This window comes from Doryrhamphus excisus, chromosome 10, assembly GCF_030265055.1.
Source record: "Doryrhamphus excisus isolate RoL2022-K1 chromosome 10, RoL_Dexc_1.0, whole genome shotgun sequence".
Classification (NCBI taxonomy): Eukaryota; Metazoa; Chordata; class Actinopteri; order Syngnathiformes; family Syngnathidae; genus Doryrhamphus; species Doryrhamphus excisus.
In genome coordinates this window covers 8,061,175-8,077,224 of record NC_080475.1, presented here as the reverse complement: position 1 = coordinate 8,077,224, position 16,050 = coordinate 8,061,175, and the positions used below count along the sequence as shown (strand labels likewise).

At 44.3% G+C, this 16,050-nt stretch overlaps 1 protein-coding gene across 5 annotated transcripts in view; it reads left to right on the top strand.

The window, feature by feature from the left end:
* Nucleotides 1-16,050, top strand: part of LOC131136940 (histone-lysine N-methyltransferase 2D-like) — a 32,390-nt gene that overhangs the window by 3,090 nt on the left and 13,250 nt on the right. For 3 of the 5 annotated variants that reach the window (XM_058084305.1, XM_058084308.1, XM_058084309.1), the window contains exons 4-36: nt 200-402; nt 517-626; nt 716-878; nt 2,422-2,593; nt 2,985-3,099; nt 3,195-3,373; nt 3,462-3,763; nt 3,855-3,953; nt 4,050-4,798; nt 4,890-5,003; nt 5,095-5,208; nt 5,299-5,403; nt 5,923-6,104; nt 6,344-6,508; nt 7,476-7,585; nt 7,684-7,725; nt 7,819-7,992; nt 8,073-8,243; nt 8,327-8,449; nt 9,043-9,164; nt 9,490-9,625; nt 9,724-9,801; nt 9,882-9,959; nt 10,045-10,203; nt 10,291-10,360; nt 10,497-10,735; nt 10,816-10,889; nt 11,133-11,183; nt 11,268-12,869; nt 13,226-13,399; nt 13,608-13,744; nt 13,899-15,613; nt 15,699-15,822. In XM_058084305.1, the coding sequence (XP_057940288.1) occupies nt 200-402; nt 517-626; nt 716-878; nt 2,422-2,593; nt 2,985-3,099; nt 3,195-3,373; nt 3,462-3,763; nt 3,855-3,953; nt 4,050-4,798; nt 4,890-5,003; nt 5,095-5,208; nt 5,299-5,403; nt 5,923-6,104; nt 6,344-6,508; nt 7,476-7,585; nt 7,684-7,725; nt 7,819-7,992; nt 8,073-8,243; nt 8,327-8,449; nt 9,043-9,164; nt 9,490-9,625; nt 9,724-9,801; nt 9,882-9,959; nt 10,045-10,203; nt 10,291-10,360; nt 10,497-10,735; nt 10,816-10,889; nt 11,133-11,183; nt 11,268-12,869; nt 13,226-13,399; nt 13,608-13,744; nt 13,899-15,613; nt 15,699-15,822 (8,151 nt within the window). The remainder of the gene's footprint in view (nt 1-199; nt 403-516; nt 627-715; nt 879-2,421; nt 2,594-2,984; nt 3,100-3,194; nt 3,374-3,461; nt 3,764-3,854; nt 3,954-4,049; nt 4,799-4,889; nt 5,004-5,094; nt 5,209-5,298; nt 5,404-5,922; nt 6,105-6,343; nt 6,509-7,475; nt 7,586-7,683; nt 7,726-7,818; nt 7,993-8,072; nt 8,244-8,326; nt 8,450-9,042; nt 9,165-9,489; nt 9,626-9,723; nt 9,802-9,881; nt 9,960-10,044; nt 10,204-10,290; nt 10,361-10,496; nt 10,736-10,815; nt 10,890-11,132; nt 11,184-11,267; nt 12,870-13,225; nt 13,400-13,607; nt 13,745-13,898; nt 15,614-15,698; nt 15,823-16,050) is intronic. The other 2 variants (XM_058084307.1, XM_058084306.1) reach the window with 2 other exon arrangements.

The following is a 16,050-nucleotide window of genomic DNA, read 5'->3' as shown; positions in this document are numbered from 1 at the left end:
TTTTTTAGCTCAATTGTGGGTCATTTAGCATTGGTAATCAAAAAGAATTCAGAGACTTGCATTGTAACTGTTTATGATATATGATTTAAAATGTAGTAAACACAGTTGGATTCACACAGTGTGTAAACAACAGGACAAGATGCCAACAAGGATATACGCTAACCAAGGTTGTACTCTTTGGTTGATGTTGTCCAAATAGAACCAGTGCGAGGGCTTGTGCTCTTTGCAACTGTGTGGAGCGCAGCCTTCATGGACAACGGGAACTGAGACATTTTCGGCCAACTTCAGAACGACCAGCTCTCCAGCCATCATCGTTTCCTCTTCCCCAGCCTGGAAATGATGAATTGTCTTCCATTGGATTTTTGGACATCCCCTGTGTGGCATCACTCTTTGATGACTCAGGTTAAAAACCCAACATTACTAAATTATTCAATATTTATTACGTAGAAGATACATGGCACAGGTGTAGCATTTCATTTTACGTGGAGGTTTGACAAGTGGTCTTGCAATAAACAGGGGGTTGTTGGGTTCATCACTGGTGTGCGGTGTGGTCGGAAGGAGTGAAACAAATGGATGACGACGAGTTGGAGAATGTGGATAAGGCTGTTATCTCAGGGACGCAGCGGGTAAGTGCACAGTCAAAGGAAAATATTGGCATTAAAAAGGATTATTTCACTAATATGACTTGTTGATGTTCAACATTGGTTTGTTGCAGCTTTGTGAATACTGCAAAAGGCTGGGTGCAACCATTCGTTGTCATACTGTGGGCTGTTCAACGTTTTACCACTTTCCTTGCGCGGCAGCCAGTGGATCCTTCCAATCCATGAAGCAGTTGGCCCTTCTTTGTCCACAGCACATAGACAAGGCGGAAGAGCTGGGTAAGAAAAGCTAGTCTTCTCAGGATTCGTAACCTATTGCATAGTGCACGCAAAGGTCAGGGTAAACTTTATTATCCCCAAGGGGCCATTTGTTCTACAGCCAGCAGTATCGCATAGACAACAAACCAACAATAAATAAAACATTCCAAACACCACCACCACCCTTACAGTTATTCAGCAGAACATTTCCACAAGTGTTATCCACTTTAAAACTGCAAAACATGGGATAAAAATACATCCTCTGAGATTTTTTTCCTTTTACACATGGCCTCCACCTGAGATTCAAACGTGGTCCTGCACTGTTCCCAGATATTTGTACTATTGAACCACCTCAATAGCCTTCATCGCAGCCATGAACACAAATTACACTGGAGCATACGCTTCCTACTAACAACAGTTTACAAATCCGCATGTCCAAAAAGTAGTGGAAAGGAAGAAGTAAAGCTTATTAGTGTGTGTACAGTGCTAATGATGTGGATGAAGCATATGAACTCTTTCTAAATACTTATATGAACCTCTATGATAAGAACTGACCCTGGAGAGAAAAAAAGAAAAGAAAAATAATCAGCCTTGAACAGGTCATGTTGTGTTTGTTTTGTTTTTTTTACATTTCTATGATCATTATTTTATTATGTCTGTAAGAAAATCACCATCACATCACTGTACGGTTACATTACCATACAGTTCTTTATGTGTTAAAAAAATCATACCTGGAATATTGGGAGTGACTAAATATAATAGTAACAGATAGGGAGAGAGATGATTTAATAAGCTTTGTTTCTTCCTACTCTCTTTGGACATGTGGGAGTGTGAATTGATTTATGTGATGCACTGCATTGTAACCCGATGCATGTTCAAATAAAATGAAACCATTACCAATCCTACCCCTCATCCATTAGTGGGTGTGGTATTTAAGCCGCACCCACTAAACATACAGAGAAAAACAGATTTGTACATGTGTAAGCTGCACATGTCCACCACATGATGTAGCTCTTTGACAGAAGCCAATCATGAGCTATGAAGAAACTCTCCACAAGCTCGTCAACCCATTGGAAAACAGTCTGACTTAAAAAGAATGCTAAAATCATCAGACAGAAACGTAACACTCGAAAGGTACCTAAGAAATATACAAGTACCAATATCAGTTTTAACTTTAGAAAAAAAAATATTTTTACTTTTTCGCATATTGCATTTAGTCCCAGCAAAACATTACATTGGTTATTCCTGCCAGGGTGCTGCAATGCTGCCTCTGTCCACCAGAGGGAGCCAGAGTACCCAAGAGGGCGGGTGACATCATTGCAGCATCCCAGCAGGTGTAACCAATAAAATGCTTTGCTGAGACTAAATGCATCATGGGACAAAGTGAAAATACTTCCAAAAAATATTACATCCCTTAATGTTAAATCACATTTTTGTAGATAAAATACACTACAGCTACTGCCAGTACATTATGTAGCATTTACAACGTCCACATTTTACTTGAACCAAAACCAGCATGGACTCATTCTGTTTCAATTCCAAATCTATTCTTTGACTTTGACAGCCGGCGAAGAAGCTTGGTGTGCAGTGTGCGACTCAGTGGGAGAGCTCGCAGACTTGTTGTTCTGCACGGGTTGTGGTCTACATTATCATGCAGCCTGTTTAGAGATAGGGGCCACGCCCATTCAGCGAGCGGGATGGCAGTGCCCGGAGTGTAAAGTGTGCCAGACTTGCAGGTGAGTTCATGCCTATCAAATCAAATCAACTTTATCGGTCTATCGGTGCACTGGACATTTATTAGCTGTTTCACAATGCAGTCGTCCCTTGTTTATAGCGGTTAATTGGTTCCAGACCCGAGCGCAATAAACCAATTTCCGCAACAACGGATTCACTGTTAAATGGGACCTTTTTATGCTTTTTCAATGTTGCCTACTGACTTTTGAATTTCAGTATGTTTTGAGCAATGATGGACCATCTACCATTCATGAGTTTCTGAAAAACTACAATAGAGCGAGGGCGCTATAATGGTACCACGATATTGCAAAGGACGACTGTACTGTTATCTTGTATCCCATGTTAATTGACTGACTTGTATTTTAAGTAATCCTTGATGTTGTTGTTCCTCAGACAACCAGGTGAAGACTCTAAAATGTTAGTGTGTGATGCCTGTGATAAGGGCTACCACACCTTCTGTCTCCAGCCAGCCATGGATTCTCTCCCCTCAGATCCATGGAAATGCAGAGTATGTAGACAACTGGAAAGGAATTTCACTGTTCACGCTCTTGAGACTGCTTCTCCTCATGATTTCCAATATTGTATATGTTTGAATCATTCCAGAGGTGCCGTGTATGTATGGAGTGTGGGATCCGTGGTCTCGTGGTGCCAGGTTTGGCTCAGTGGTTTGACAACTATGCTGTGTGTGAGGCCTGCCAGTGTCAGCGCGGCTCGGTGTGTGCCGTCTGCAGGAAAGCTGCAAACCCATCTGTTGCTCTTCAGTGCTGCAGCCTATGCCACAGGTTAGATCAACGTGTGCACATACTTTGGGTTTCAGTCACGTTTGGCCTCATCACTCACTGTTTGTATGATCTTTTACCGTGGTCTCAGGTGGGTGCATATTGAGTGTGCTTTACCAGGTGAGCTCCCAGAAGTCAAGAGCATATGCCTGCTATGTAAGAAGGATCATCATCAGCAGCAGGAGCGTCTCACTGAGGCGTACACAGCAGAGACACAAACCACAGAGACAGCTGATGAGACTGAAGGACGGATACAGTTGGTGGAGATGACAATCCAAACGGGCATGATGACAGAAGAGCAGGTGGATGTATCCGAGGCGACACAAGGCCAGGGAGGGACATCAGAGATGGCTTTGGCAGAAGAGGCTGAAGAAGCGACACCCATGGACCTAGGTAAAGAAAAACACCAGCAATAGAATATTTGTCAACATTTAGTTTTGGTACAACATAATACAAGTATGAAACTAAGTAGTTGTCACTTCAGGTGCGGAGACAACAAATGTAGGTGACAAAACCTCGGAGGAGCTGAAGATGGACAAAGAATGCACTTCAGAGGGGCCTAATGCTTTCTTTGAGTCTCCAGGTAAGAGCAGAATATTTGCCCATGGACACAAAGCATGCCATCCTAATGGCAGATTTGTATGTGATTAAAGTAATAACATGCATTCCTTCATCCTAGATGGAGAGTGCTCAGCAGAACAAGGTGCCTCTTGTCTACCTGGTGATGATAGGAGAGCCGGAAAGCCAGTCAGCCAGGTGATCCAAGCGGACTCTCTCCAGGATTCCATTGCTGAGAGACGTTCTCAAATTCCTAAAGTAGAAGCCGTGCAGGAGGGCCTTGAAAATATGGTGGTTAAACCTGCATCAGCAGAGTTGTTAAATTCCGTTTCCCAACCATTCAGTAAGATTCTGGCAAAGTTCTCACATTCTCAAGCATCTGTGGTGAAACAAAAGCATGCAGCGCTCTCTGATGAGCAGGACACACGGTCATGCCAGGAGCTCCAGTCATCATTTCATCTTTCTTTGTCACCTGTCACTCAAAAAGAGTGCTTCACTGCCAACTTGGAGGAGAGGCTGCTTCCTCACTCTGAAGAGGAGGATGATGAAGACGACGACGAGCAGATGAAAGAAGAAGGGCATGATTTGGAGATAAAGCAGGAGCAGCACGAGCATCAGATTAAGTCGGAGTCACTGCTGGATGAGTTGTCCAACATGAGCCATGGAGATGAGAGTAGCAGTGGCTTCTTGGGCTCTCCTGGAGAACCGGATCATCAACTCTCCATGGACCTTGGCCTTCACTCCACTGGCCGCTCTCATGTGGACAACATGCTCACGGAAACCGATGACTCGCTTCCCTTTGAACCCTTCCGAAGTGACGGAGAGAAGGTGAAACGCAGAGGATCCCCTGGCCGCTCACGGGTAAAACAGGTCGGAGCTCGGTCTTTAAACATTTATGTTTCAATTTATTGATATTGTCACAATTGGACGGAATCATCCTGACTGCATTTCTGTCTTGCAGGGGCGAAGCAATAGTTTCCCCGGGAAGCGTCGACCCCGAGGAGGCGGTGGAGGGAGAGGGCGTGGTGGGAGGTCCCGCCTCAAAGCCATGGCCTCTTGCATCGATGCTTTCTTGGTGAGCCAAACTCTGCATACCATATTCAGAGTTCATTATACGGCACAGCGACAAGAATGTAACCATTTTTTTCCGTGTTCTTTGTCCTCAGCTAAGCATGACCACAGACTCTGGAATAAGTAAGGAGGAGGAGGATGAGGAGGATGACACTATGCAGAACACAGTCGTTCTTTTCTCAAACACTGATAAATTTGTTCTGCTCCAGGTATAACCATTTTATTTCAATTTAAGCCTGTGAATTATGGCATATTCTATTAGATTCAACATTTTCTTTCTCCCTTTCATATGTGTTTAGGATATGTGTGTGGTGTGTGGCAGTTTTGGAAAGGGTGCCGAGGGACAGTTATTAGCTTGTGCGCAGTGTGCCCAGTGTTACCATCCTTACTGCGTGAACAGCAAGGTAAGTACGACATTACCAGGGATGTCCCGATATTTATGTTGGATAAAGGGTCGATAAATTTGAGTATCGGATAATGTCGGCCTGCATCTAAAATCTCTGTTATTGGCACTCTGATAAAGCCATTTATTTATTTGTCGATTCCCGACCTGGCTGCAGCTGCCTGGATAGGCAAACAGGTCAAGCCTTAACCGGCCATTGTTCGCATATACTTTTGTCAATCTTTTTTTATTTATTATTTTTGTGACGCTACTCCTTCGTCTTCTAAGATTTCTTTCAATGTCCAATGTCCATATTTCTCAATTAGACAAGCCATTTCAACACCTTCAGGACATTCAAGCTACCTGTTTTTCAGATGACAAAAGTCTCATTTTCGGTAAAACTGTATGAATCGGTTTCTTCTAGGACATTTCTTAGCTGATTCAAAGTTGTATTGGGACACCCCCGAAACATTTCCATTGTCATCCTCCTAAACAAAGTAATTAATCAGTCTAAATAAACCCTACATTACATTTTCTGCAGATCACAAAGACGATGCTCCGCAAGGGCTGGCGCTGTTTGGAATGCATCGTGTGTGAAGTATGTGGAAAGGCTTCAGACCCCTCCCGCCTGCTGCTGTGTGATGACTGTGATGTCAGCTATCACACCTACTGCTTGGACCCGCCCCTGCACACAGTACCCAAGGGTGGTTGGAAATGCAAATGGTAAAGAAGACTAAAGCTGTGAAAGCTTTGTTCACACTTGTACATTTGAATAGAGTCAAAGCAAATGTTGAAATTTGCAATTTATGTAAAGAATTCATCAGACCTTGTATATAGTATTCAGAGGCCCAACCCTCATTTATGGGTGTTTGCAGCAAGAGAAAAAATGTTTACATCATCCACTTTGACACATAGATTCCTTTTAATTTGAGTTGTATATGTCTGTTTCTACTTATTTCTAGGTGTGTGTGCTGTGTACAGTGTGGCTCCAACTCCCCAGGTTTCCACTGTGAGTGGCAGAACAACTACACTCACTGTGGCCCCTGTGCCAGCCTCGTCACTTGTCCAGTATGCCGTGAGAACTTCATGGAGGAGGAGCTGCTCCTGCAGTGTCAGCACTGTGATCGGTGGGTGCTGATCACGACAACCACACGCCTCAAAAGTCCTCACAAAAAATTCATCATTTATTAGGCGGTACCTAATAGGGGTGGTACAAGATGCAGTGCCACAAGATCACCTGAGTAAAATGTCTCATTCAGAATAAAAATGTTTTGTGGGCACTGGGAAAATAATTAATTAATCACACAGTAAATGAAAATGAACTCTGAACTGCAGAGTCACCAGTTGGGCTAATGCTGGCCTTCTTGGGGCCTTTATGTAGGCCTCCAAAACCAATACTCAAATTATGCAGACACCCACTGAGTATTGCGTAATGTGTTTTCCGCTTTTGTGCAATGAACCGTGACAACATGACATCTCATTAGCTGAACTACCCAAGTTAACAAGAAATCCACAAGGTATAATTACAAGTAGAAATATGCATACATTTCTACCTCATTTTCTATTAACTGTCGGCATACGTTCCTTATAAGCAAAGCTAAAATTAGTTCTCTTCGTCCCAATCTTGTGTCTTGTCTGTTCTCCTGAACTGAATGTCTCACGACACCCCTCGTTACAGGTGATGTTTTGCAGGGCAAAAGGAGAAAAAAATGAAATGTGCTCTAACCAAATCAAATTTTCCCCATAGGAAATACTGCAAACCGAATTTGCCTGTTTCGGGCACCCAAAAATATTAACAAAAAATGTATTTAAAGTTATACAGTTACAGTAAAACATGCAAAAAACTATTTCAAACTAAAACAATATGCACACAAATGACGAATGACAGGGATTAATGAAAATGTAACATCACTTTCACCTTGCTACGAGTTATTCCTTGAATTCAGTTGGACAGTGGTGCCTTAGTTAATGTCATTAATCCGTACCAGAAGGTCCAACTCAAACCGAAACAGACTCTAACCAAGGCAAATGGGAAAATGATTTGTATGAGTTCCTATTACTGTCATGTAACACTATGTATTTGTGTGTGTAAAGATGGGTCCATGCTGTCTGTGAGAGTTTATACACCGAGGATGAAGTGGAACAAGCGTCCGATGAAGGCTTTGCGTGTACATCCTGCAGCCCATATGTTCCCAAACCTGTTGGTGAGTCAGAACCATATATAAATGAAAAATGTATGTGTGAAAATAGAAGCTCAATACATAATTTCTTGTTGTATTTTCTACCTCTTTCTTCATTATAGTCGAGTCGGCCATTATGGCTTCAATAAAGATCAAGGAGCCAGGTTAGTAGAATTTGCTTATTCCTTTTTTGTTTCATCGCTGATGCATTCAGCAATAAATATTCTTCATCTATAATTTCCAATGCAATGCAACAGAGCCTCAGTTCTACCGGTTAGAGGGTGTGTGGCTGACCGAGTCGGGAATGTCCCTGCTTCGAACCATATCCATGTCTCCCCTACTCAAGCGACGTCAGCGCCGCTCCCGTCTTGGCACCTTGTGCTGCGATGGAATGGATGTGAGGGAGGAAGGAGAAGGGGAAGAGGGAAAAGGTTGACACATTTTCTGCTCTTTCGTAGACTATGGAACAGCCATATTTGTGTTCTCATTCAATGTGCTCTCATTGATCCAGTCTGCGGGGAGTCCATGGATTGTGACACGAAGATGGAGAACTCTGGGAGCCCCGACAGAGAAGGCGGTGTTGACGGAGGGGCTGATGGCGTGGCTGAATGCGAGGGTCTCAAAGGGGGGGCAGAGGATATAGAAGATGGTAAAAAACGAAAACGTAAACCTTACAGACCCGGTAAGCGCACATGATTTTAAAAATAGTTCTTTGTCATACATTTGTAAGCTATTTGTGTATAACGTATGGACAAATTCCACTAGGAATTGGAGGCTTCATGGTGCGACAACGAAAGTGTCACACACGATTGAAAAAAGAATTTTTTGCCCAACTTGCTGGAGAAACTACATTAGATGGACAGCCAATAGAGAGAACCATCGAAGAAGGTCAGTGGCAAGAACTTTTCAGTGTGCTATACCCTGTATTTTGCCAGAGCAAATTAACTGTTTAACTCATTCTATCTAAGCCATAAAAAAATAATATTTTTTGAAGTTTTTGACTGATTTTTCAAGGCACACAGAATATTGCATTTTTATAGACATGCCATATACCAAAAGGAGGAAGTTTGTTTCTAGCATTTTTTTGTTCTTTTAGTAGAACATAGTAGCACAGCTGTAGAACACTAGTCATTTTCAGCAAATGATCAGTTCTCAACAAAACAAGGGATAGAAGGGCTTTTTATGAAAAGATACACTTCAAGCAGAACTTTCACTTTGACACAAATGTCTAAACAACGGTGCTACAACATAAAGAACAAGAATTGGTTGTTTTACATATATACTACCATGAACGAAAAGACGAAAGACGTTATTATCGCAAAAATCAATAAAAAAATTAGGACAAGGTTGTCTGAGTCGTAGTGCAAACATGCAAGTTCTGTAAAATATAAGGTGTCTTACTTTGGTTTATAAAATCCATGACCTCCTCATCCAACTTGATTTTAACTTGTGAATATGATTTGTTTTTTACATGTAAATAGGACCTCATCCTGACACCGATAACATCATGGATCCTAAACCATTGGAGGGTGAAGAACAGGCCAAGAAGCGTCGGGGACGGAAAAAGAGCAAACTTGAGGACATGTTTCCAGCATATCTTCAGGTTTGTTCATCTCTCTATGCCACCTTACTTAACGTTCGGGATGACCCCCGCTTTAATCACACGATCATTGCTTTTGTTTGAAGCCAACTAGTTAGCAACCAATTTATTTATTCTAAACTTAAGAAAGGGTTTGAAACGGAGTGGGGAAGAAGGACAAGTAAGAAGCCACAAACTTACCACATCCACACCAAATGGGAGGATAACTTATTTTCACAATGTTGAATATCAGATCTGGTAAATTTGGCCAGTATTGGACCGATACCGAGTAAACAGACCGATCATCAAAGTTATTGTTCAAATAATCAATAACTTATCTCTCGTGCAGGAAGCTTTCTTCGGAAAGACACTTATAGACTTGAGCAAGAAGGCTGTAATGACACTCCCCGGACAGAGACAAGCCGCTTGCCTTCTTCGACCCTCATTACCAGCACCATCAAGTGTCAAAATGACTTCTCCGGAGAGTAAGGACCACTTGAACTCGACAAACGAGACTTTTGACTGCGTTGACGGGGTTAACAAATCTTGTCCATAACGTCCGTACTTCTTTTTCTCTCTCTAGCTGAGGCCAAGGATCATATGATGGATCATCTCAAGCAAGAGGGGCGTCAGGCCCCCAATCCTCAGGGAGACTGTACAGGTTTGTACCTGGACTCTGGAACTAATTTATTGCTTTTGTTTGAACAGCAAATTTGTATATATTTATGTCTTTTTTTTCAGCAGTCTTTGCACCATCCTCATCACTGAAGGACCAAGGGTCAACTGATCCTCATGACTCTGATGCAGAAAAAAGTGAAGGTAATTTATGCAGAACTATTGTGGACAAAAAAAAAGAAGTCAAATGAGGTGTTAACGTGTTTCACATCTCATCTTTGCTTGTCAGGTCTTCCACAAGGGGTAGAGAATCAGGACTCTGAGCTGTTCTTCAGGAAGGTTCTGGGAGTCTCAGAAGGCTCCACCTTGGAGGGTATGAAGCCCATCTCTGAGGGTAATAAGGGAGAATTCAATTGTAGCACTCTGCCACAAAGAGCTCTCCTCTCAGGTGTGTAGAATGGGATGTCTGGTAGATTATTATTCTTATGAAGGATGTACGTTTGTGTGGGGATTTCAATTTGTAAATGTCCTGCAGGATCTCTGCCTTCAGCTGGAGTTATGGATGCTTTCCCTGGCCTTTCACAGTCACCATTCTTTGACATGCGGTAGGAAGTCATACATTTCTTTTTTTTTAGCAGTGAATTTATCTATCTCAATTCTGATGCCATTTTACTGAAGGACACAGAGGCATGCAAATGTATTTATTTTTATTGTGAGTCTTTTATACTGTATCATCTTCAGGGAAAAAGGAGGGCTGTTTAGTCCAAATGGGGGTGAGGAGAGCCCATGGGCAACTCCTTCCACCCCAGTGACTCCTTCCTCCCCACCAACCCCCACCGAGGCAGAAGGTGATGGGCTGTCTTACAACCAGCGCAGTCTCCAACGATGGGAGAAAGACGAGGAGCTGGGAGAGCTGTCAACCATTTCTCCAGTGCTTTATGCCAACACCAACTTTCCTACTCTAAAACAGGACTACCCAGGTGAGTGTGGACGGCTACTATTAGTAATGGACTTCCGTTATATGTTATATTTTATGTTTCATTTTTTTCCTCTCTTCCAGACTGGGCAAGTCGCTGTAAGCAAATCATGAAGATTTGGAGAAAAGTGTCAGCAGCTGACAAAGTTCCTTATCTGGTATGTTGTTTGATTTTACCACCTATATATTTCTATTTAATTGTGTTATTTTCTTATTGGCTTATTATTCTAGTCCAAAGCAATCAGAGCAAAATGTATTATTTTGTGGACTGATATGTGAACTGTGCCTGCCATAAGGAGTATTGTATCAGCCGTCAAGAAAAACTAAAAGTCATTGGAACAGACAAAAATTGAAATACATTTTCTATAAAAATAATTGAATGATGTAATTTCTCTCAAAAGCAAAAAGCAAAAGACAACAGAGCAGCTCAGAGGATCAATAAGGCACAAAAGGTGAGTTTTATATTCTAATGGTAAAATAAAGATGATCATATCGCCAATCGTTGTTCTTCTGACTTTTGTTTTCTCGTCTCATAGCAGGCGGAGAGTCAGGTGTGTAGGCCAGTTAAGACGGAGCCAGTGCGGATTAAAGGGGAAAGACCCAGTTTACACCTCCAGATTCCAGCACCTTCTGGATCTACGTCCATCTCGTCTCAGCCAAGTTCAGCAGAGAGCCCATATCCCTTCCCCCCAGATTCAGGCTCTTCCTCTGTCTTTTTCTCAGATGTTATTGCAAAAAACCCTAGATCAGCTGAAATCCATACAGACCCTTTTGCCAAACTCCCTCCCCAGTCACCTCGTTCTCACTCCCACCCACCAACTCCTTTAACCTATGCTGGGGCTAGCCCCATACAGGCCTCCTCCTCAGGTTATTCTGCTTCCGGCCCACAGGGTCCTCCTCAGGGACGGCCAGCTAGTCTTGGCCCCTTTGACATGCAACTAGGCACCTCTGGAACCTCCAGACGGGCTCAGCAGGTTGACCCCTACTTCAGATCCCAGTTACAGCAGCAACAAGGTCATTTATCACAATCTGAGCAATGTTCTCAAGAGTCCCTTACGCCTCTACAAAGTCCTCATTCCAGAAGTGCTGGAAGTGGTGGAGAGTCAACCATGTTCTCACCATCCCATAGCATACATTATGGGGACGGTCAAAGAACTCAGCAAGGCATGGGGCAGACGGAATACGGCTCATCCCCTTCACCATCCACAATGGCCTCTTCACCTGCAGGCCAATACAGGGCTGATATGAGCGCACCATCCCCACGCTCCGCTACTGTCGGAAGGCCTGACCTTGCCACTGGCTCTCCTGCTGGGATGCTGGAGTCTGGTGATGGATTTTTTAAGGCACCCATGATGCCACGATTGTACCAAGGGGAAGGCGGTGCACTTCATCATGGAGCCTCCCCGAGCCATCCCTCAGAAAGTTACAGGCAGTCTCCGTCTCACTCTTTCACTGATGCCCACGCTCAGTCTCCAGGAACTCTCAAGTTGCAGTCAGGTGATAGTTGTCCTCTTGGATCCCAGAAAAACCCTCAACAGGAATTGTGTCCAAGAGTTCCCTCCAGCCCACAATCCCAGGGCAGCTGTCAGTCTCCCCACACTCCGGGTGGACTCTCCAATGATGCATACTCTGCCCAGTCTCCTCTGACCCCGCGTTTCCAGTCCCCAGATCACTGTTCCCAGCCACCATCAAGGCCACAATCTCGAGACCCTTTCACAACTATCCACAAACAACCTCGCCCATCATCTGCTGCACCAGATGGAACTACAAGTGTCAAAAGCTCACCTAATCCACATCAGCCACCTCCGCCACATTCCAACAATAGCTCCATGGGGGATCTTGTTACTTGCAAACCCTTAGCACCATTCAGTGCTGGCACAGGAACGATTCAGATACCCCAGCAGCAGGGTCAAAATACACCAGGTCAGCCACAGCCAACCCAGCAGACTCCTGGTGCGGACAGCTACGGCTCCAGACCTATTCCTCCTCCTGGATCTCAGGACCTGGCAGCTGTCCGCCCTCAAGATGCATCTCTTCAGACATCATCGCCAGGTACTCAAGAAATGCCTGATGTGTCAGCAGCTCAAGATCCAGCACTAGTGGGCCTTAGTCCCTCTGAACTGGAGAAGCACAGACAGGTAATAAGTGTTTCCAGTGGAATCATATTTTTATGTAGGGATGCTCCGATCGATCGCGATTTCAGTGAGAAATCATTTGATCGATTTGGTTGGTTTTTATTAGTTATTTTGGGGGGCTTCCTCGCAGTCAGGGGCCCATGGAATTGTCCTGACTTTTTCCCTTTGATATCCTGCATTTGCTAGCCTATAACTCTAATCATAAATAATTAGAAACATGTTTTATTATTAATCCATGTGATCGGTATAGGCCGTTGTCACTCAGCATTGGCGTCCGCAGCATAAAACCCTGATCGGAGCATCCCTATTTCTATGTACATTGAATTGTTTTCTTAATTCAAACAACTTGTTTTGTTTAGCGTCAGAGGTTAAGGGAATTTCTAATCAGACAACAAATGCAGCGGAACACCATTCGGCAAGAAAAAGAGGCAGCTGCAGCCGCTGCTGGCAATGTATCCCCTGCATGGCCAGGAGGAGAGAGAGGTGCATTTCAACAAGACAAGACCCACAGAGCACCGCCACCCTATCCACAGGTATATTGCCGCATGTCATACGTGATATGATTTCATGCATGAGGCAAAACATGATCATTTTCTGCTTTGTTCCAGATCAGTCATTGTTTCAGTATTGTTTAAATTCTGTTTCATGTCAAATGTAACTGAAGTAAAACGGCCCTCGAAATTGACAAAAACCAAGTAGATATAAAGAAATTCTGCATATAATTTTGTGCGCTTCCATTAGGATCGTGTTGCTCCTCCAACTGTGGGAACTCAGGCCTCAATAGGGAAGATGCCCATCAATGCCAGCGGAATGGGGGACAAACTAATTAGGCCACCATCTGCAGGAACCCCTGCCATCATGGACCCGAGTACACCAAGGTATGCACGCAAGCTATCATGTCAGCAGTTATAATTGGTAAAAGGTTTCCATGTTTTTCAGTGGTTGTTGCTGTGTTTATTTGAATATTCGTCTTGTAAGAAAAACAAATCATTATACCTCGTAACTGGAATTTGTTTTCCATCTGTTCGCCAGGCCACCAGGGCCTCCCAGGCCGCAGGGCATGTTTCCCCACCCACCTTTCCCTCCCCAGTGGCAGGGGCAAGCTGCAGGACCCAGGAGATTTCCCCACCCTGGCATGGAGGCGATGGCCATAAAGCACAATGTCAACTCCGCTGTAAATGTCCAGAGTATGGAAGGCATTCGTAAACCTCACACCATGATGCCATCACATGGAGGGGAAAACGTCCAAGCAATAGCCCAAGTACCCCCACCGCAGTTCATTGAATTAAGACACAACTCGCAGAGGCTCCCACTTCGACCTCACTTTATACCTCGTGGACCCCAGTCCAGACAGCGCCTCTTTGTCCCTCAAGAGATACCAGCACCTTATGTTCAGCAGCATCCAATCGTGTCAGCTGATGGTATTCAATCAGACGGGGGCATCGACCCGCAGTTGGGGTTACAGCAGAGTGAACTGTCAGCTTTATTACCTCAACAGCAGCAGCCTCAGGCAGGAGGTTCAACTTCCAACACCTCTGCTTCCGGGCATCGTCAGCTTTCACAATCAAGCCTCGTCCCACAACCCCAAACTGCTATGGTAGAACACAATGAGGACCTACCGGAGCCTGATCTTGAAGCCCTCGGGGATGCCCCCGGGGATGGCGGTGTGGAAGATGAGGATTTAGGTCTCGACTTGGATCCGGACAAAGGAGATGATGAACTGGGAAACCTGGACAACCTGGAAACCAACGACCCACATTTAGATGACTTGCTTAATAGTGATGAATTTGACCTTTTGGCTTACACTGACCCTGAACTAGACCAAGGAGACCCCAAGGATGGCTTTTCGGACCAGCTGCGCTTGGTGGAAGCTGAAAGTGAAACCCCTTCATCCTCCTCTTGCTCTGCACTTGTCAAAGTGGAAGAGAAATCCAAGGTGGAATCTGAGCAGATGCTGTCAGCTTCTCCTAGCAGGTCTGCTACCCAACTGCAACCCTCCTCTGACACAGTTGGCAACTCCAAGATAAAAGTAGAACCAGGAAGTCTCACTCCTCAGCTCCAGTCAGTCCAGACTGCTGTAAAAGATGAGATGGTAGAGGCTGTATCTCTGCTTCTTGGGGGACCCGCATCTTCCTCTATGCCATCACAGCAAGAAAACCAGCCAGCTTCCATCAGCTCTGTTAGACTAGGGGGGCTTTCATACCCGCTGCAAGGCCAGGATGATCCTTTGCCTTTTCCGACAGCTGCTACTCATGCAGATATTAGTGATGATCCGCTTGGGTTGCCCGATGTTGGAGGACAGCACGCCGCTGCCGTCGATTTAGCAAAGGTAGAGAGCTCATTGGATGGTGAGCTGCCTCTCTTAATACAAGATCTACTTGAACATGAGAAGAAGGAGCAGCAGAAGCAGGAACAGCTGAACTCCCTTCACCAGGGAGGCATGCCACCACATTTCCCTTGCATTCCAAATCAACAGTCAAACCCACATGTTCTGCCACAACACCACCGTCCACCACCCCAAGCAATAATGGCCCAGGCGGGAATGGTGTCCCGTGCTCAACACATGCTGCCACAGCAGAGGATTTTGGAACCAGGAATGGTGCCACCACCTCACATGACCATGCCCCAGCAGCAGCAGGCCGGGGTGAGGATGGGGCAGCCAGGAATGCATGCAGGTCTCAGTCATCCACAGCAGCAACCTGCGGTCAAACAGTCACCCCTGTCCAATAATTTCTTCCCAGACAAAGGTAACCACTACGGCTGTCATCTGTAGTTCAGTTATAATAGCGTTCTCTTCACAATACATCAACAAATGTCTTGTTACTTTTGCAGATTTGGACAAATTTGCTACTGAGGACATAATGGATCCTATTGCCAAGGCAAAGATGGTGGCACTTAAGGGTATCAAGAGAGTTTTGGCTCAGGACCCCATGGTTGTTCCCTCTGGTATCAGCAGGTACTGTTACTTTGTCTGTGGAACATTTTGTATCCATCCGTCTTCTGGTTGTGTACTGTTGTTTTTAATACAGTCATGGAAAAAAATTGTTTCTTCAGTTACTTGTTCATTTTAACAACTAAAGGCACAGTTGTTTGGACCAAAATAGCTCATAAAAGTTTTTTGGAAATACAATGTTATAGTTATTATAGAAGTTGCTAGATATCATCTTTTAAATTAAACTCTTTA